The sequence below is a fragment of the Phalacrocorax carbo genome, chromosome Z (assembly GCF_963921805.1).
Source record: "Phalacrocorax carbo chromosome Z, bPhaCar2.1, whole genome shotgun sequence".
NCBI lineage: Eukaryota > Metazoa > Chordata > Aves > Suliformes > Phalacrocoracidae > Phalacrocorax > Phalacrocorax carbo.
In genome coordinates this window covers 38,826,879-38,848,425 of record NC_087548.1, presented here as the reverse complement: position 1 = coordinate 38,848,425, position 21,547 = coordinate 38,826,879, and the positions used below count along the sequence as shown (strand labels likewise).

Sequence of the window (21,547 nt, the reverse complement as noted above, 5' to 3'; positions counted from 1 at the left end):
TCCAAGGAGCCATGGTAGCAATTTCCTAGACATCCTGTATTTACTAATATGTAGAACGGTTAGTTTTGAATAAAGGTTTGAATTAACTATGAGTCACAAGTCTGAAGTATTTATTTTGTATTAATTGAAACCCGGAGCCTTAACATTTAATCACCTGCTGCACAAATATTTACCACAAAGATAGTGCTTATAATTGCAAGTTATTAATGGAATTATTGATTGCTCACAGTAACAAGTACTGTGCTAAATGCAACAAGTGTCAAAGGATCAATCCTTCTGTCTCTGTTCCTATCACAGTTACAAACTAGATATGCAAGTCATTAAAAGTACCTTCGTATTGTTTTGGGTTTTTTTTCTTCCTTTGTCTTGTCCTTTTACACGATCTCCTCACATTCCCACTATAGTTCCTGCCTCTGATGTTGACATATGTCTCTGAGGCTTGTCAACATAAAGCAACATGTGGTCCCAGAGCTGAGCCTTGCTTCCTCCACATATCTCTCAAGCAGAGACCTGTGATCAATTACTCAAACTAGCCTCTCAAACAGCAGTGCCTGGAGGTGCATGTTTAAATGTTCTCATTATCTCAATGGGGGTAAGACATAAGAATTTTTGAGCAGGATCAACCTGGCAAAAATGCCAAGGAATTGCAGATACTTTTCTGTAAGGTATTGCCTTCTTTTTTACGTGGCTACCATACCAGCATGGCTAATGTGTATTAGTTTCTTACAAAGGGAAAGAAACTAGCCCCATCTGGTTCATGAAAATAAAACAGGATACAGAAGCTAACAAAAAAAATTGTGGATGATATAGGAAATAATATTTCTAGGTATGAACTTTCTTAAGTACAAAGGCAGGCAAGATTTTGGTTCTGGGTAATCTCCATCCGGAACATATTAACACCAAATTGCTATTTTCTACAATAAAATTAATTCTACTGATCCTGGATTAGGAGCAGTTTAAAAACTGCTTTGCTTGCCTAAGTCTTGCCTAAAAATGTACTTGATCAGAGAGAGCATGTTAGGAAATAGCCATCCATGAACATCCCTCTTCCCTGGTTCCATTAGGACATGGTGTCCCAGTAATTACCTGACTTTCCAAAGAAGAGGGCTTACTAACATTCACTTTGTGGAGTTCACCTTGGTAGGCCTTTACACTAAGTAGGGGGCTAGGGGAGTAGGGGGTGCAATGCACCTTTCAGTAGGAAGTGTGGTGGCTCTGCAGGACATGGTTCTGAGTTTTGGTCATTTAACCACATGGTGGTAGGAAAGGTAACTCAGGAAATTCTTGGCTTCTGCTAGGAGTGATAAATGATAACCACAGGTAGAAACAGGGCAAAATCCAGACTATATCATCACATTGTCATAGCATCTGCTGTCAAAGCATGCTTAGTGCTTAGCTTAGAACATGCAGTCTTTTTAAGTACCTTTTTTTCCAGCATTTATAACCTTTTTGACTGCCCACAAGTTTGAAATGGAATGCCTTTCTTAGAATGAGCATCTGGACAATAATGTTTCACTATCTCACAATCCGTTTTGGAGTTGAACATGTCCAACTGAAGTACTAACATTTAACAATAATTGTGTTCAGGATAGCCACACTACACAAGCTCTCACCTTTGCTACCCAAGGATTTTATAAGTGACTTGTGTTGCAGAGAACTACTGCTGCTGTTGTCCTGGGAATAGAGGAAAGACATCTACCAGGAGTATGGATCCTTACTAACTGTAATGCTACTTCCAAGTGGCAGGAGAACCGCGGGGAGGCATGCATTCCACATAATAAAACAAGTGACAGGGAAGGAAAATAGGTTCTCTATTTCTTGTCAATGCATCTGACTAGAATAAAGGTACAATCCTTCATTACATTTCAGAGTATGCACCCTCATGGCATCATCAAAGATAACACACAAAGGATTCAAAGTAACTGAGAGAAGCAGAAAGCTATATTAACAATAAAAAAACTACTTGGAAGGTAGAGAAATATATTTTCCTTCTTGAATTAAATGATCATTATATTTATAAAAGAATCTGAAGCATACCGATATTCAAACATTTTCAGATAGTACCTGTCCTTCCCAGCACACAGCTACTGGCCACTTAAACTCAGTCTGTGGGCCTTGCCTCCCTGTGACCTGGTGCTGAAACAAATAGCTTGAAGAGAAGGAGAGGTTAAGCAATCATTTGCAAGCCCATCTCTGCCAGGTGGATTGGTATATTTTATGTGTCTTGAAACCATAATCTGAAGGATGTGAAAACTTCATTACTTCTACTGCTTTGAAAAAATGCATCAAAATATACCACGTAATTCTACCTCAGCAAAACGAAAAGTCATTAATATTTGAAATCTATAAGCAACAACGATTTAAATAATTATTTAGGACCCCCCATTACTGTCATTAGCAATAATGATGATGAAATTAACAAGTAAAAACAAAAAAGGAGAATATGAGGAAAAACTTGCTAATCGTGAGGTATCTTAAATAGTTGAAGAGTTTGTGGGGTATCGTAGAAACTACATAATGTGAAGCAATTAAAATTTGCCAAATCAAAGTATTCAGAAAGACACAGTACAATACAAAGTAGTTTTATATTATCAAGGGGGTGAACAGGTTGTCTACTCTCTAGCTCTAGTTTTTAAGATCTTCATCTTAGAAAGAAATGAGACAGAATTATGTACTCAAACTGTTTGTCCTGTTTTCTTTTTCAGCGCAAATTGAAGTGATACCATGCAAAATTTGTGGTGATAAGTCCTCTGGAATACACTATGGAGTCATCACATGTGAAGGCTGCAAGGTATGAGATTTCAATACAGCAGAGTCATCAGCATCTGCATTAGCCTTAGGCATCTATGAACAATAATACACTCTTACACGCTTTCAAGAAAGTGGTGCCAAAGGCTGTAAAGCCTGCTGCTGATATAGATGCATTTCATGCCTAATTTTACTGGCTGCTTTCTTTTTCATCTAATAGTCTTTAGATTTAGCTCCTCATTTGAAACATGAAAAAATCACATCTGATGCAGTGTAAGTGCTGATACAGAGGCTAGCAACTGTAAATCACACCTGTTCTACCTTAAATCAGCTTGAGACATGGATTTCTTATCTTGTTTCCTATACAATATGTGTAGCATTAAAAGTTGGTATGGTATCTCAGTTCAACATCTTGAAAGCTTACAGGTGTCAGTTCAATCTTCTTGCCTTCATCCTTATAGGTTCCAGCACAGGGCAATTGCTGGGAAGGTGGGGTGGGGTGGGGGGGGAGGGAGGGAGGGAACCCTTTCTATGCTGCTTAGTCATATTAATATGTTAAAGCATTCGTTCAAAAAACACAAATCAGACCCCAAGCCAAGAGAAGAACTTTAAAAATACTATGTGATTTTATTATCTAAGGAATTATATCATTACTCATGGAAAACCAGAATCTTTTACTACATGTTAGTGTTTCAGCTTTGACTGTAAATGTGAAATTGCAAAGATAGAGAGGTAGCATCTCTGATTTCTTCTTTGTGGAAACACACAAAATGGTACATTTGAAAGTGGGTGCATATTTATGAATTGAAATAGCAAGTCTGTATTTACTTAATACTTCACAAACTTTTAGAACATCTGAAAACCTGAAAATTTGTGTGCGACCATTACAAAAAGAAAGCTTTTAATGCCAACACATTGAAAGCAATATAGTGTCAAAGATCAGATTTCTTTCAGAAATGTTAACAATTGTAAACAGAATAATCCACAGTGTGTCGCTGTCTTATTATGACACTGGACTAGAATAAGCATCTTCTTATGGTGATCACATGAAACAGTATTAGACTAATGGATCTGATACTTCAAAATTGGCACAAAAGCTGCAGGAGAAAAATGCTTTAAGCAGAAAAACAGCATCTTCCCTTGGTACCCGGCACCCATAGAGCAGTCAAGGGTGGAGGCTCCTGTAGGTGTGATTAGGGTTAATTCTGGCCCTTGTGTGTGCCTCAAGAGGAGATGATACCCCTCATCTCTGTGTGTAGACTGTTTATTGAGATAAAGAGCTTCTCCTCCTCTTAGGACTGTTTTAACCGTGTTGTTTTTGTGCCAGTTTTGCAGTATCAGATCAGTTAGTCTAATTTTGTTTTGTGAGCCTGTTGTCAAAAAATATGTCAGTTTTCACATCAGGTCCGATGGGAGGCATTTCAGTCTGTCAGAGCTCTCTTTTAAGGTAAGCACTGTCTTGGGTAGTGCAATTCTGCTCTTCATTGTCCAGCAATTAAATAACTATTTGCTTAGCCCACATACTAACAACTCGTCATTTCTGACTCTTGTTGTCTGAATGCATTAGAAATCTGAATTACTTAAGAGGAAGACCATGTGTGGAAGAAAGAGGCGAGAAGCTCCACAAGCATGCACACACATTGAGCCAGGCACCAGAAAGATAATGTTTCAGGATACAGCATTTGAGGATTGTACTGGCAGTGGCAGTGCTACAAACTTCAAGGGACAGGAAATCCTTTAACTCTATGTCTCTACATTAGCTATGCCACTGCAAATGCATATTATAAGTGCTTAAGGGACATCACAAATATTACTGCTGTTTCGTGTGCATGCCTGCCTATGCTGAATAACATGCTGGACCCACTGAAAAAAATGGTGGCCCTGCCACCATCACAACTGAATGGGTGAAAAATGAAGACAGGTTTCCATCCTGCCTGTCTCTTTGGCTCCTTCTTTTGCTGAGAGGCCTTTTATCATCTCTCCTGCCTACTCCCAGAGCGAAGTATTTGCTACCACTCTTTTGTCACAATTTACACAGTAGTTCACATGACCATTTCCCTTCTCAGACTCACAGTCATGGATAAAGTGGCTTGTTCAAGATGCAGAAAGCTTATTGTCAGGGTTAAGAATGTTGGGAAACCTGTCTTTAAGTCCATCGATCCTCAGTAATGAGCTGCATCCTGCTTCCCTCAAATGGAGTTATTCTCAGTAAATATAGACAATATTATATAAAGATCCCTTAAAAATTAAATTAAAGGATTGTCTGTACTTTTAAGACAACATTTAGATCACATGCAGGAGAAAGAGAGTACAAAAGGCTCCTTGGAAAAATAAATTACCTGCTGTAGATTTATTTTATTATGTAACCCTTGATTTTTAACTAAGAGGGGTAAAGAAGGAAGAAAAATTCTTCTGAGATAAGATCAGCCTTAATGGTAAAAAATAGCACTACAAGATAAGGCACAGTAATGCTAGATGGTTGTGTGGGGTTTTTTAATGTTATTTAATTCATTTGTTCTCTCAAATCCATGTCCAGATAGGAGCTGCTAAAATCTAAACCTTTAAAGCAGAAAATGCTTTGCATGTCAAAACAAAAACTGGCTGTAAAGCTCAGGAAATAGAGTAGAAATATCTGCAATTAGCATCCATTTAGCCTTAAATTAAACTCAACTCCACAGTTTCAGGAAAGTTTTAGTCAGCCAGGATCAGATATGTCCCCACCAGAAGTTTTCTGAGAGATTCCCTAAAGAACATAAAGGTTCCCTAAAGTGCAAATCATAAAACTCAATTTAGTTCTTAGTTGCACTGTAATCACTGATAAAACCAGCATGGGCCTTTGACCTCAGGAACTAGCACTGTCAGTGTCCTTGGTGGGACACCATGCCTGTCACCTCTTGTTACTGACACCTCAAACCATCCTCACTGGGTTCACCAGGACTTGAGTGAGAACTCAGGCACTACCTGTAGCAAGTGAATTGAGCTCTGTGACACTGTCACCTTGTTGGTTCCCCACTCTCATTCACCCAAAATAAATAGCTGCCGCAATTTCCATTGTTCGGTATTACCTCCTGTCAGCCTGTGCAGAGGTAACACTGGGTTTGCCTGATAAACAAAGTGAGCTCTTGCTTTCTCGCTCCATTCAGAGGTGTCTGCAAACCAGCCCAGAAAGGGACAGCCACTTTGGCATCTCTTCTGGTGGCTAGTGTAACTACAGTAATGATATTTTCTGCCTTTTTTCTCCTCGTGGCTTCCTGTGGTGGCTAGACTGTCCTTCAGCTCTCCCATCACACAAACCTGCAGCTGCCTTCATCTAAAGATGACAAAGTGGCCAAGAAATTTCTTTTCTTTGGTTCTCTGTCTAGACTTGCTGTCCCTCCTGTCCTTTATTTTACAGGAAATAAAAGAATATAATAAAATGCCTTATCCCTATCTCTTTCTCTGTGTAATCCTCACCCCCTGGTTTAATTCCTCTTATCACCTCTGCCATTTCATGTCACTTCTACCATAACAGTACCTCTCAGTGTTGTTCATAGCGGCTGGGAGCTCATAAGGCCTTAGGTATGTGTTAATGGTCTCCTTCTATGTCTCTGACCTGTAGCCAAATAACCCACAACTGGCCAGAAAAACCTTCTTCAGGAGATAGAATAACTACATATTTTTACATAGATAAAATATATAAAGTTGTTATATTCCTTTGAAATGGAAAATGTCAATACTTTCTCATGGCAGCGTCTAAAGGTGTTGTTTTCTTCTTTGTGTGTTGGCTTTACTTGATACAGTCTTTAAATCCTAGTACTTTTGTGATGCTTGAATTTTAATTACTTTTCACTCTTGGAGTGTATGGGCCCTTCAGATCAGATCAACATTTGCCAGGCAAAATTGAACAGCAGACTTCAGCTTCTAATTCTACACATAGTGCCAGCTATTACCAGGGTCTTTCATTAAAAGAAGAAAATAGTCAGAATAAGTACTTTTAAGTTTGCTTACAAATGCTGACAAGCTTTTCCTCTCCTAGGAGCAAGCATTAGATGATACATGGTCATTATTGCACAATAAGAATGAATTCTGTAATGTTATTATTTGTGTTTTAACAAAGTAGAATTACATTCTTTACAGAATAAAGTGTAATTCTCCTTATTGTAAGAAAACATTCTTCAGTTTCACTACAGAAGGCCAATACATCTGCAAAGCCATAACATAAGTAGCATTGTACTAAATTATAGTTTGTTGTAGTCCTTTACATGGTTCTGTGTGTGTATGCGCGCGCACGTGCACGTGCATGAGTGCACATACGTGCACATAGTAATACTCTGTCTTTCTTGCTGTCTTGCCCCTAGGGATTCTTTCGGAGGAGTCAGCAGAACAACGCCTCCTACTCCTGCCCAAGGCAGAGAAACTGTTTAATTGACAGAACCAACAGAAATCGTTGCCAACATTGCCGACTGCAGAAATGTCTTGCCCTGGGAATGTCTCGAGATGGTAAGGAGTCACATTCTTGCTTCACGTCTAAACCCTTTGAAACTTTTCTTCACTGCTAATTTACTTAAACTCCTTGTAGATTTCTGAAAAGAAGAGAGAGGAGAAGCTCCTTGCTTTGTAATGCACGCACTGTGAGACACCAATCTTTGCCATTCAGTTAACAAAGGAGGCTATTTTCATGGGTAGGGTGGGGAAATCTCAAAATGGAGAGCAGTATTAGTTTGGAACAGAAGGAGTCAGAAGTGAAATGTGTTGTTCTGATCAAAAGCACCAAAAGGTCACCTTTGGAGAGGTGGATTTATATCCCAGTTTAGATAACCTCTTATATTAAACATTAGCATTTATCTTAACATTAAATATTGATGTGTGAAAGCATCCCTTTCCTTGAGATCCCTAAAGGTCTGTGATGGTAAATATGCAGTTGAGAAGAAATTTACACCTTGATAGCATTAGGGGGTTTTGTTTGTTTTTTTCAGAGCACTTGATCAAATATTTTATGCTGCTAAAAAAAACCCTTTCTTTTACCTGTGCCTTGCCCCTGTCTGGGTCTATATAAGAAATGTTTCATATTTTAGCACTGAAAATGGACACTACGCCAGAGGAAAGCTCCACAGTGTTTCTGATAGCTGTATCCTTTGCTCCTTGCAGAGCTCTGGTCCACCTTCCAAGCTGTGGTGTGATGAGCCATCATTGGCAGGCTAAGAATGTGCACTACACCAGAACTGTGGGCAGTGGGAGGCTTGGGCTAGGCTGCCAACAGCCGACCTGCCCCAGTCACCACTGCTCGTGCAGGGGGCTTCCAACTCACAGACACACTTCCAATAGTTGGAAAGTATGAGAAGAAAATGTTCTATTTTTGAAGGCAGGTTATATTAAGTTTGATTGCCTGGCAGCAGTCTTCTATCTTAGAAAGTTTACACAAAATGTGTCATTCGACTTTAACAGTCATTGATGGAGAAATTACTTAAAGAACTGTTTCTTTAGATGATCCACAGACTATAAACTTGTTTTAAATTTGGAATGTAATAGGTCTTTCCCTATATCATTGAAACAATTTACTCACCAGTCTCACTAGTCTGGGTGTGGCCTTGCAGTCTAGCCTTAAATCCCCAAACTCTTTTCGGTCCTAGCATGCAGCTTACTTGATGCCTTAGTTCCCAATTCTTCCTAGAGGAGATGAAAGTAGTAACATTTCAGTAATTTAACAACACATGCTTTCCTCCTAAAGGTAATATCTTCCAATGATTTGAGGTATTACAAGGGGCATTTTAATGTGACTGGCTGCACTGTCTTCCCAACCTATAATTCAGGGACCACTGCCTACAGAAAAAGGGGGCAATTCTTCTGACAGCATCACTTTCTTTGCTCATTGTTTATGTAAGGGTGTTTACACTTAACAATATTAAGAGTGATTCCAAGTTTAAAATAGACTATATGGATTTTTTAAGAGAGAAACTGAATGAGACTTTTACCTTTCAGCCATGTAACAGATTCATTTTTATCATGCGGAGGCAGGATGCTAATTGACAGCAGCTGGAGAATCCAATTAATGAATATATAATGAGAATAAACAGTGGGTGTTTGTTTTTATTACTGAGGCTTTAAATTTGAAGAAAATACAGAGTTGCATTTTTCAAAATACAGTCTTTGTATATTGGCTTATAAGAGTGTGCAGTGCACCATGGACTGGTTCCAGGGGCAGGCTGTGTTCATGTGTTGTAGCTTGCAGACCATGTGAAGTGCTGGAAGTAAGGTGAGGTTGGCAACAAGGAAAAAATCTCTTAGTGTAAAAAAGTGCAAATAAATTGAAGCGGCTGCCTTCTCCTTGGTATTCTGGCACTGCCTTTTCATATTACACTCTTCCTTTTCTGTTCTTTTTCCTGACTGAAGATTTTCACATTCATCCACTTGTGTAGGCTCAGACTCTTCTGGAGCACTATAGCTTAACTATGGGGTAGCAAAAATGAGAGCCAAGCTCATCCTGTGCTAATAGATGTGATGATTCAGAATTCATCCAAATTACAGATGAAATGAAAATACTCAGCATCGGAAAACACACTTCATAATACATGGAAATTAGTATTTCCCAATCGGTGTTGTCTTACCTGTGCTCTGATAAATTCTGCTGAACATGTCCCTCTTTTGTTTTAGAGCACAATTAACAACTCCCTTTGGTCTGAGATCCCAAGATCTAGCCCAGTAGAAAGCCAGAATTTACAGGGAGATGTAGGAGTGGAGATAATCAGCTATGGCCCACTGTATATGCAGGCTGTGGATTTACTCCTCCTAGTTCCACAGAAATCAGCCTGCCATTTTTGAAAATTTTGATCTCAGTTTAATGAACCCTCTTTCTGGGGAGAGTGGTTTGCACTCTGATGTTTTTCTTCCTTTCTCATCAGAAGGAATGCATGGATTTGTGCATGGAGATTATGTAAATTGATTGTGTAAATCCCTGAGACTTTCCTCTGTGGAAAAGATGTGACATTCAATTGTGCTGTTTACCTTCAAATCTGTTGTTTTCCTCTAGGTTCCAACTCTAACCTGTAAGATTTTTTTTTAAAAAGTGTGAAGAAAACATTCCATTGAAAGGATGCAATAATAGGGCTTTAGGGCTTATTTTCATCCAGAGTACTAATCCTGTTAATGCACTGTTTAAAGGTTTGTGAAAAGTTGGTAAATCACATGGGATATGAATCTGTACAGCCTATATATTTCATACAGTTCTGGGTTGTTGTTCAGTGAAGACAGGGGTATAAAAGAATGCATGGTCTTTTTAACATTTACAGTGTCAAGTGAGTTGCTTGACTGTGGCCCTCCTGTCAAATGGAAGTCATTGTCACCACCCTGTAAATCCAAGCACACAATATTTTTCCCTTTGTGAGATGCATATAGTGTAAAGCTTTGCATCCTCTCTCATTTCCCCAGAAAATGGCAAGTTTCCACAGCAAAAGTAGCATTACAAGTAAATAGTGGTGGCGTTGAGGGGAACCAAGAAAAAATGAAGCAGCAATGGTTCACATTGTGTTTTGCTTTTCAGCTGTGAAGTTTGGAAGAATGTCCAAAAAGCAGAGGGATAGCTTGTACGCTGAAGTGCAGAAGCACCAGCAGCGACTGCAGGAACAGCGGCAGCAGCAGAGCGGCGAGGCAGAAGTCCTTGCCAGGGTTTATAGCAACAGCATCAGCAACGGCTTGAGCAACCTGAATAATGAAACCGGTAGCACCTACTCAAATGGTCACATCATCGACCTGCCGAAGTCTGAGGGTTATTATAATGTGGATTCTGCCCAGCCTTCCCCAGACCAGTCTGGGTTAGACATGACTGGAATCAAACAGATAAAGCAGGAACCTATCTATGACCTTACCTCTGTACCAAACTTGTTTACCTATAGCTCTTTCAACAATGGGCAATTAGCTCCGGGGATATCCATGACTGAAATAGGTAAGGAAAATCCTTATTCCTCTAGTGTAATGTGTATATATAATGTGTCTTTATTAAAGTATTATACAGGCATTCTATACACAGGTACACATGTTCACACATGTGTATATGTGCACATACATACAGAGAGTAAAGGAAAGAAAATTAGTCTGGCAGTAATTGTCACAGTATTGAGGCAGTTCTGTTTTTACCAAAATCTGCAAATTATGCAGTTTCTTAAACTGAGCAGTTTATGTTCTGTTTATGAAATAGGAGTGCCAAAGAAGGTGATGAATCAATCAGAACCAAGTAGCAGGGAGCTTGTTTCAAATGAGCTCATCAGGGTTAAATAACCTCTTCAGCCAGCCCTCTGTATTCTTGTTAACACCAGAATACCCATGGCAGCTAATTGTGGGGTATTTCTTGACAAAAAACACCCGCTCGCTACTTCTGCTGTGTGCGTGTACGTGCAGAGCAAATACACCGAATTCATGAGGTACACAAACTCTGAATGTAGTTGCATGGATAATCCTGCTCCCCTCTTTGAATGCCTTGGAGAACCTGTCCCTTGATTTGTTCTTTGGAAAGTAGCAAAGAGACTGCTCTGTGAGATGAGACAGTTTGAAAGGCAACAGCTAACAGTGATTCTTCTCTAAGGAGGATTTCTGTTCATCTGATGCCTCTAGTCATACCTCTCCAATGCAACTGGAAGTACACCTTCTATTATAAAGAAATAACATGAAAGAAGATTGGCATCCTAATTAGGTACTTCCCACCCCAACAACTGAAGTATGCTGAGTCAGTTGTGGTTGAGCATATAATCACAGGGTAAAACTTTGTTAATGGAATTTAATTAAAAAGAAAGAAGGAAAAAAAGTATGGTATTCAAGAGCACCCATAACAAATTAATTAGCGTCACATCATAAAAAAAAATCTCTATAGGTCTGGCCTTGCTGCCTCATGGATGTACACTGAGATGTGTAGATGTATGTGTGTACTCAGACCTACTGAGGGCCCTGGATATGGGGCATGGCCTTGATATGTATTTCATAAAGTTATGCATGCACTTGATATGTATGCAGTAGTTACTGTCTGATAAAAAAATGAAGGGGCAGCTAGAATTTGTAGTACATTTTCTACCCACAGATGCTCATATACAGGAAGCTGGGTAACAGTGTGCTTTATTTGCAAATTGCACAGAGGAAAGTTATGCTTTTCTGCCACAGTGGGACATGTTTTGTTATCATTTTTGGCCTAGGCTGCTGTCCAGTGAAGTCTTACACAGCAGGACAGCGGATTAGCGAGGAACACCTGTCCCAGCTTCCTTCTCAGCTCTTGTGGCTGTATGAACATTACACACACGGGGCTTGCGCAAACCTCAGTCCTGCAACAGTGGTTCGCAGTACTCCAAACCAGCTGAGAGGCAATTTAAACAGTCATAAGAGCTTTTTCTCTGCAGCACCCCATACCAAAGGGAAATGTTCCCATAGAGACTCAGAGGAGGTACTAGAAATATGACAATTCTGATAGTCCATGAATTAGGGTTTGTACTCAGTTGCAAAGGTGAGCCCAAAGAGAAAATATGCCACAGGGCTATATCCTTAGTGGCTAAAGGATCCCACTGAAGTCAATGGGATCTTTTGATTCATGGAGCTTTAGAGAATCATTTAGGTTATATCTCTTGCAGGTTCACTTGGAAATAAAGCAACATTCTTAAATTTTCACCCATCTTTTTGCTTTCCTAGCCCTAACCAGCCAGCCCTAAACCCACCCCACATTTCCCAGTCTTTCATCCTCTGTGTCATGTGGCCAGATTTCCTGTTCTGGAGCACACAAAGTAGGGAAAACCCCAGAGTGCAGGGAGCAGGACATAGCACAGGGCCTGTTTCTGAGCTGACAGAAAAATTCAGGTGCTGGCATTTATCTCTCTTCATTTTGAAACTGGAACTGGGGCTCCTAAATTGCTAGGATTTTACCCAAAATACTGCTGTATGTCATTTGTGCACCTATGGCAGAGAGGTAAGGGTGTTAGTGAGAGATAATGTAGTATAACAGATCAGCTGACACAGCTGAAAAAATGGAAGAGGTATACCATAAAATACAGGGATTAATGCACAGGCGAATTATATTTTCAGTGTTTAAAAACAAACAGAAAATGCCTCTTAATGCTGCTGTGGATTGTTGGAATATCTGTAAAGCTGCAGTCTTGCAGTCAAAGCAGGAAAACTCTAAGCACTGGGGTGCATTGATTTCATATTACAGTGTGCTTAAATTTCACCGCAGCATTGTATCTTACTCAGTTCAATGAGATATAGGAATAAGCACAGCTCATATAAAACACAAGTTACTGCCTTAAACTGTTAGATGAAATCATAGAGAATATACAGTAGATGGACAAGCTATACTGTATTGATCCTCATACCCAATAGAAATTTCTTTAGAATACCTTGTCTAGTGATATACTGAACCATTGCTTTAACTATCCCAGATCAGGTTAGTTGTTTTCCTCACCAAAGACTTTATACCAGATTCAAATTTCTAGTCTTAGTTTTCTTCTGGTCTTCATATTCTTCAAATACATGTATTTCTTTTAAACACAACCTCACCTGCCACTTGCCTGATCTTGAGTGAAACCCTCTGAATTTTTTCTTTGTAAATGAATGCATGAGACTTCTTCCACCCTTGAGCTCCTACAAGTTGCTGTAAGCTCTGCAAGGGACAGATTTTCACAGGCAGCCCAGAATCAAAGTCGTCTTTGCAGCTTCTGTGTCACATGTCAACCAATATTCAGTTCACTTATTCCTTCAGTGTTATTGTTTTGCTTGTTTCTCACTCAGTTCTCTCCTGTATAGGACAGTTTTTAATAAGATTACTCTGACCATACAGTTTGAATCTCATTTTCTCGTTCTTATTTTTCAAACTTTTTCAATCCTGTTGCATTATGTCTCAGTCGTCATTGATGCTTTGTGACGTCTTTCCAGTTAGAATTATCTCTTCATTTAATTAGCATGCTGTGAATCCTCTCTTTCAGATTATTAATGAAAATGTTAAACATTTGTAAAACAAGTTCTGACAATGGTCCCTGCTGCACCTGACTAAACAACTTCCTGCAATTGCATAAATTACTTCGGTATTTACTTTTTGCTTGCTATCCAACACTAAGGTTCTCTGAAAAATCAAAATAACAAGTCTTAATTTCCCTGTCAGTTTGATTCAGTTATAAAAATAATATTTTTGAAGATAGTCTATGACATAATTAACACATAATTTACATTCTTTTCTTCACATGTTAACTTTCTAATTCCACCAAAAAACAATCAAGATTGTCAGGCCTACTTTGATCTTTAACAATTCCATACTTTAATTTGAATGTGAAAGTGCTCTTTTTCCTGAACATACCTTCATCTACATACACTTTGTAGTGGAAACAGAAATTGTTCAATTTAACAGCTTTGAAATTCATAATTTTTACACAGCAAATGTTTCAACACTTAGTATTAGAATGATACAGGAAGCAAAATATAGTTTATACTGCATTGCATGCTTACTAGTATCTCTAAATACTGTACCATGAAATAGGTGTCAGAGAAAGAGGTGCTGACAAATTTAAGTTGTATAGGGCTCCTTCACACGTGTTTAGTACTAGTATATTCCTCCAAATGAGTTGAAGAGTCCAGGGTATAGGTGCACATTATCTGACCATTGAGAGAAGCAGGATAGATAATGTGTCCTATGGAGTTTCAGATACAGACACAAATTTCTCATGTAACTGCCAGAGCTTACAATGAAGATGAAGAAAAGTTGGATAAAATCAGTTAGTTCCCCGGTAGGTAAAACTGTGCCTTAGGCTCAGCCCTGGTCAGTATTCCAGCTGCTGTTACAAAAAGAAACTCAAAGCACAAAACAATCAATCCAAAGCTCATAAATTATTATACAGGTGCAGAGCCTCAGCTTGGCATCAGCTGCATTTCTAGGCCAGCTTGTTTTTCTTTTAAGGGAGGTATTTTCATCAACTCAAGGCGTCTTACTGGAGACTTGATCTGGGTTTGTAGTCAAATGAGCAGAGCACAAAGTAGGTCAGATGCAGTGACCAAAGCAGTTGGGTAGGCTCTTTCTTTGCCTATCCTGCTTGCTGACCATGGGTGGCATGATCCAGTGATGCTGCCATCACAGGAGGCACCCATGAGGCTGCATGCTGTCAGCGACTCCACAGCACAGTCCTGTCTCTCCCTGACCAGAGTGCCATCTGCACATCTGGGAAGGCAGAAATTCCTTATGCTGTGGTGGGAGCTCAAACTGTGGCGTGAGATCTGCTCATGGTGTAAAAAACAAGTATTTGATCATTTGCAGAATGGCTTTCTCCTCACAGAGAGATTTGCAGAGATCATCCAGTGTATGGGAAGTCCTAAAGGGAGAAGGGAGCTCCATTTTCTGACCCTGGTAGTCCCACAGAAGGATGGCAGTGGCTGTTCCCAAGAGTGATTTTAAATTAACAGGTATTAAAGGCTTATTTTTAGACTTGGTCAAATTAAAGACCATCTTTTTTAAATATATGTGCATAATATTATCTGTCACTGAGCAGAGCATTGCATTTTCCTCACAAAATAAGTGGCTCAGATTTGGTCTGTAGAAGTTAATGGAAAGGTTTCCCTGCCTTGACTGCAGTTGAGATTACCAGCCTATGATTTCTTAAAGATGAGAAAAAATTATTAGTGATCAATGTTGTGGAGAAAACAGATTGGTTAAGGGTTCAATCCAGGTCAAATTAAAGAAAGCCCTATAGCTGTGTGTGTTTAGCTAGTCAATAATGCACCTCTAGAGTGTACAGGAGGTCACATAGCCCAGCCTCTATAATTACAGAAAAAAGTGGGGTTTAGGTATATTTACTTGGCATTTCTTCAAAGCACTCTTTGAAGGTACTCAATGGCTTGGAGAGCTTAAATTTCTACCAAAATTAAAGTCAAATAGTAAGTAAGGTTGGTAGGCTCTGGCTTAATCTTCCCTTTCCTCAGCCCCTCTGACCCTGCTTTGCTGTGTGTATCTTAAGGTGGGCAATAGCTCACTAGGGCAGCCCTGTGGTAAGAACTGGAGGAGATATCACCTGCCCTACTCACCAAATCCACCATAATGCTGACCTCTTTTGACCCTGACACATTGAGTGGAAAATTACAGTAAAGCAAAAGCTTCAACATGTTTTAAAGACTGGCTCAGGATGGGTATGTAAAAGAAAAGCCCCCTTGGTAACTGAAAATGGCACCCTTTGCATATGTAAGCCTTAATTTAACTGGGTTCATACATTCATCTCAGGACCTACAGCGAACAACTTTACATACTGTAAAGTTATTAAATTTCCATTGCTGCAATATCATACAAGTAGGAGCTTAGCATTTAGTTCATTCACTATCCCATCCTAAGAGGAGGCCTTCACCTGGAAACATTCCCATCCCCTCTGCTGAGGGTATATTTGAAAGCCAGCCTCACACCTTTCTCCTTTCAGTAGAAACCTTCCCATTAACTTTAGAAGAATTTAGTTTATTTCTCCATGCTTCTAGTTTTTATGGATGTCCACAGCACTGTATGTTGCATACGCACTATACATACCAGCATCAGCCTGATGTCTTAAGAAGTGTGCTGTGCCTTCCTGTTGAAGATTGCAAAAGCACTTCTCCAATGTGACAAGCATTTTCTATTATTATTCTTTAACTCCCTCCTCTGTATCTCCAGAATTCATTATCTGTGCCAAGTCAAGCATAATGGACAGCTTACATGTATTGGTCAGTTAGATGTTACTTGAAGGGGCACTGTAGGGGACCAGCACACTCAAAATACAATGAACTCTAACTAACACCCATACCTGAGGTGACATTAACAACATCTGTGTTGATGTTCCCTTTACAAGGCCACTGTCCACCACACAGTGAAGCAGAAATGATGGTTTTGTGACTGTAGTCCTGCGTAATGTTTCTTCATGTCTTTTTCTAAGCCATAGTTTAATATCACTCCTGCCAAGGTGATAGTCCAATTTTGCAGGGCAGGTGTCTGCAGCCTTACAGCTGTATTACAGCAGAGCAATGTTGCCATCTAGTGAGCAATTAAAAATGTGCAGCATGTGCATTTCTGCACAGATACTCTTAGGGCACTACATCTTACCTACTTAAAGGTGACAACAAGAATAAATTAATATTTCAGTTCTGTACTCAGTTCATGTGAAAAAACTTAAACCTTCTGCTATTTTTTTAACTAATTAATTTTTCCCCTTTTCATACAGTCAAGAAGAGAACAGAGATTGGCAAGATTTAAAACTAATTTCACAGCATTGCTCACTTAGAAAACAATTCAACTTAAAAAATGGACAGAAAAATGAAGGAATAAATTAGAGCATTATGATGCTCAAGCATTCTAGCTGAAATGATGCTGAAGTGAAGGGTGGCTTTTTATACTTGTACATTCTAGGTTTTTTAAAACATATATTTAGAAATAAATTTAACCAATAAAATCAACAAATAATTTGGCAGAAATGTTGGGGGAAAATGTAATATTTTTGGAAGTTTGTAAAATTTTCTAGTTCTACCTTTTCCCACCTCTAAATTAGTAATCTCTATTAGCAAATTTAAATCAAAACCAGCCTAATTACAGATTTACATAAAGGCTTTACCAAGTTTATGTTGCCCAACCCAGTAGTTTAAATGATCCAAATATTCATAAATAACTGATTATGTTGTTCTCTTTTACTAAGTGCATATTTTAGCACTTACTGATTTAAGAAGACTTAGGGAGGGCAGAGTCTGTGTTATAACTCTTGATGTAGTTTTAGAAAATAAAGACTGTTTTCTAGAAGGTACTATATTTAAGCACCATTTTTTTTCACCCTGTCATTTTCAGTCACTGAGCATCCACTGCCTCACAGTAACTGCAAGTGGATCAGTCGTATGTTGGTTCTGGCAGTCATGTTTGACTATGCTTAACAAAAATTATAGCAGTTCAATAAGCACAATGCACTGTGTCTTTTTACTAACCTTAGTTCCAATTTATACAGTAAAACAATTAATTTAAAACTATTTAAAAATGCAGTAGCTAGCCTAAAAGTATACCTCATGATGAGATTTCCTACGAATTATAAAGCTTTTTGGCTACTTCTGAAAGCAATTTGCCTTATTTTTCAGTTAGGTCAATTAATATATCAAATGCAGACCAACTAGTTACAATAATTTTAAGGAAGATGGCCATTGGCAGCATTCCTGGCTAGGGTATGGTCACACTCCAGACCATGTACTATAGATGCCGCAGAAAATGACATTTTAAATATTGCCTTTTTGTTTATTTTGGGAATAAATGTTGCAAGCAGGAAGACAATCAAGAGTTCTGTTCACAGAGATGTAGACTTTAATTACTTCTGGCATATGATGCATGTTTTCAAGAAACAAAAATTTTTTACTGGCTGTGTTTCTATGCAGCACCCAAGAAAATGAGGTCCCATCTTAATTGTGGTTATGACTCTTTGAATGATATAAGCAGCTGGATTAAGCAATTCATAAAATCAGTGACATCTTTTAACTGAGATTGAGGATGGAGGACATTTTGTGATCTTCTGCTGTTTTACTTATTTTCCAGACTGTTTTATAAATGAATTAAAAAGATGCATTAAATGGTATTAAAAACTACCTTATCTATAGCTTATGTCTCTAAAGTATGATAATATAGGTCTTTAAAGTGGGTACATTTCTAATCCATTAAAGCAAGTATATAAAATTCCTCCTTTTCACAAAAGATCTGAATATTTTATTGCATAGCCAAACTTTACAAAATATGTTCATTTTATTGAGAATCCAAAAAGCAGTTAGAAAGCAACCATTTGTAGCAGTCAAAATATGCAAAATACCATCTCATACATCCCATATATTACCATATATCATGACAGTCTTCTCAGGAATAGCACTGTGCTGTGAATATTGTAAGATTAGAAATCACACAAAGAGATCAATGTAAAGCTAATGGTATAACAAGTACTGAGGCCTGCTGTTGCTGTCAGTCGTAGGAACAGGCTGACTCCCTATGGTATGCCTCAGAGTTGCAACGTCAATAGCAGAAGAAATGGTAACTGGCTTTCTGCAAGAAACCCTCAAAAAGAGAAGGCCAGAACAGGCGCCAGGCCCTGGAGAGCCTGGGATATGTGAAGAATGATGTCTTGCAGGGATTCTCTGCAGATGAGAATCAAGAGGGCAAGGCAGTGATGATTTAGGAATCAGTGTAGTATATGGAAGTGGCATACTGTCTGCGAAAACTGGTGTGGTTTGAATTAGTAGTGATACATTGTTTAATTCCTCATCTGAGCAACCCCTTTATCTCAATGTCAATGCTCCCTGTCCTTAAGGTTTGTATATGTTGTTTCTGGGCAGTCAGCACCACTGATAAACATGCTTACCTTTTGCTTTCTGAGAGCTTACTCGGGCATCCATACTGTATTTCTTTGTCATCCTGGACAACACGATTTGATAATTCTTTAATCATTGGACACAAGGAAGCTAACAGAATCTCAGTTTTACAATTTTTTTTCCCAGTACACCTGCAACATCCTAAGCTTGACTTCCTGAGGCCATAGTTTGCTTTTTCACACTGCGTAACTTCTGTCTGTCAGATTTCATCACTCACTTTATGCTTTTCACTACTTACTACCTTATTTTGAGAATAATGTAATTCTGCTTGTTATGTAGTTTGTGAGGTTGTTCCCAGCTCAATGGGTAATGATGTCATTCTTCAGTCCATACAGTTTTGATACTTTATTTCACAGAACAACAACAATATAAGAGTGAAAAGATATGAGAAAAAGTTGGAGTGTTTAGTGGAAAAATGCAATGCAACAAGACACAGGGCTCAGACAAATACTGAAACTGATTATCAGAATACAGCTTTTATAGTGCAGTAGTCTTGCAGGGATGAAAGTCATATGTAAATTGGAATATTTAAAGCAAGATATTAAGGCATGGAGCACTGCCTTGTGTTCATTTTTTACTATATGGGCATTTTTTCTCTTGGTCAGTGAAATCTCTGGCATTGCTTATGATAGCCAAATTGTTTCACTTTCTGACACTATACGCTGATGCCACTTTGATCCAACTCAGTTGGATCTACACTACAGGAAAATAGAACCATCATAGGATGTTTTGTCATTATTTTTTAAAGCATTTCTATATTTAGATTGCTTAAAAGCTTTATAAAAAGCTAAATGTAAGTCTGTGACAGTGAAAGGAGTGCCAAAATGTATGTATAACCTCTAAGTCTTTTGCAGACTGTGACAGGGCAAACCCTTCCAATCCTGGTTTAAAATCCTTAATATCCCAATTGTTCCATGCATATTTCTAGGTTTCATAGTGAAAAATGTCCACTCCAAGCAATGTCTGCTTACTTGTAATAAATGAAACCACATTCTTGTTTAAGAAGAGCCTCAATTTTTGTATCTCCTTGTATAAGCTGGAAAAAGTTAGGAAGCCGTTCATCTCAATAAATTTGTGATAATTTTACGGTGCCTGTAGAGTCCATGTCCCATAAGCAATAGCTATTGCCTTGGTTAGTGCTTTTGCTGCCAGCTAAATGATTTCTAATTATTACAAAATATAGATTTTCTACTAAATTGGCTGAGACCCAGGAAAAGCATTATTAAGTGGAGACCTTTAAACCTTTATAAAGATCCTTTAGGATTTAATACATTTCTGGGTCCATTCTCTAGTTTCCTCTAGATTACAACCTCATTCAATTGTATTGTCATTTCTTGTAATTTATTAGCATCTTTTTGAAAGTCAGATGAAACACGGATTTATTTTGAAGGGAGAGAGAGGAAATACAGAATTCAGACACATAACATTGCCTCAATGTGCAATCTGTTCCTGACAGTAAGCATTCAATAACTTGAACACAAGGGAGGGTTATTCCTAAACCAAATTCAAGCACTTCTAGTACCGTATAAGTGTTTCAGTGTTTCATATCATCTTCCTTGGCTGCATATTGTGTAGTGTTACAAATGTATTAAACAAATGGGGGCTATGAAACTTGCTAGTCTATCTATAACAGTTTTTGAAAGGCAACTCTTTTGTGCATTATGATATTGAGAATGCCAGGAACAGATGAAAAATGGGATGAGCTTTTTGCAAGCACTTTTAGGAAAAAGTTTTCCAGCTTTTCTGTGAAAATGTTCAGACTTTTCAGCCAGTTCACTTAAAAAAATTGGGACCCATTATTCGTGTCTGACATCAACTATAAGACATACTTTTGATTTATTCCCTGCATCACTGCCTCTACTACTGTTTAAGAATTTCTTGAAGCAATCTGTTTAATGAAACCAGTTTGCAAAACTTCTCATTTTGCAGTCATAATGCCTTTGAATTTGGGCACAGAAGAGTGTTGATCTGACACTAGCTTGGTATTATTTTGGGTCCTAGAACAGAGATTTTATTTAGAATGTCTAGCTGAAGTTTTGATAGTTGTATGAACTGATATGCATGCTTACAGCAGCCAGCCAAAGCTGTGGTGTTATTGCAGCATTAATTCAATGTGGATCCCTGTGAGAGCTCAACTTACGATATAAGCTGAGGTGAGCTCTTAGCTACTCAACTGTTTCCTAAGGGTAAGTGGCAAATTAAAAATTAATTATTCATTTTAATTGAGAATTATTATCAGTGTTTTAGGAGTCACACTTCAAAGTTCTTCAGTTCCCAGTGCAAGAGAAGGGAATGCTGAGAAAAACTACAGTCTCTCCTGAGAAAAGAGAGAAAAATGAAAGAACTAAAGAGCGTGTAGGAAACAGACACTGCTGAGTACTGTGGATAACTTCCACTTAGCAGGCCAGATTCACAGCTGGTGACTGTTGTGTGTAGTCCATGGAGTTATTACACCCATTCCCACCAGCAT

The 21,547-nt window shown here is 38.5% G+C and overlaps 1 protein-coding gene across 1 annotated transcript in view; it reads left to right on the top strand.

The window, feature by feature from the left end:
* RORB (RAR related orphan receptor B) overlaps positions 1–21,547 on the top strand; it is a 146,143-nt gene that overhangs the window by 97,856 nt on the left and 26,740 nt on the right. Inside the window, exons 2-4 of the mRNA XM_064438448.1 lie at positions 2,706–2,791; positions 7,086–7,227; positions 10,265–10,666. Of these exons, the coding sequence (XP_064294518.1) occupies positions 2,706–2,791; positions 7,086–7,227; positions 10,265–10,666 (630 nt within the window). The remainder of the gene's footprint in view (positions 1–2,705; positions 2,792–7,085; positions 7,228–10,264; positions 10,667–21,547) is intronic.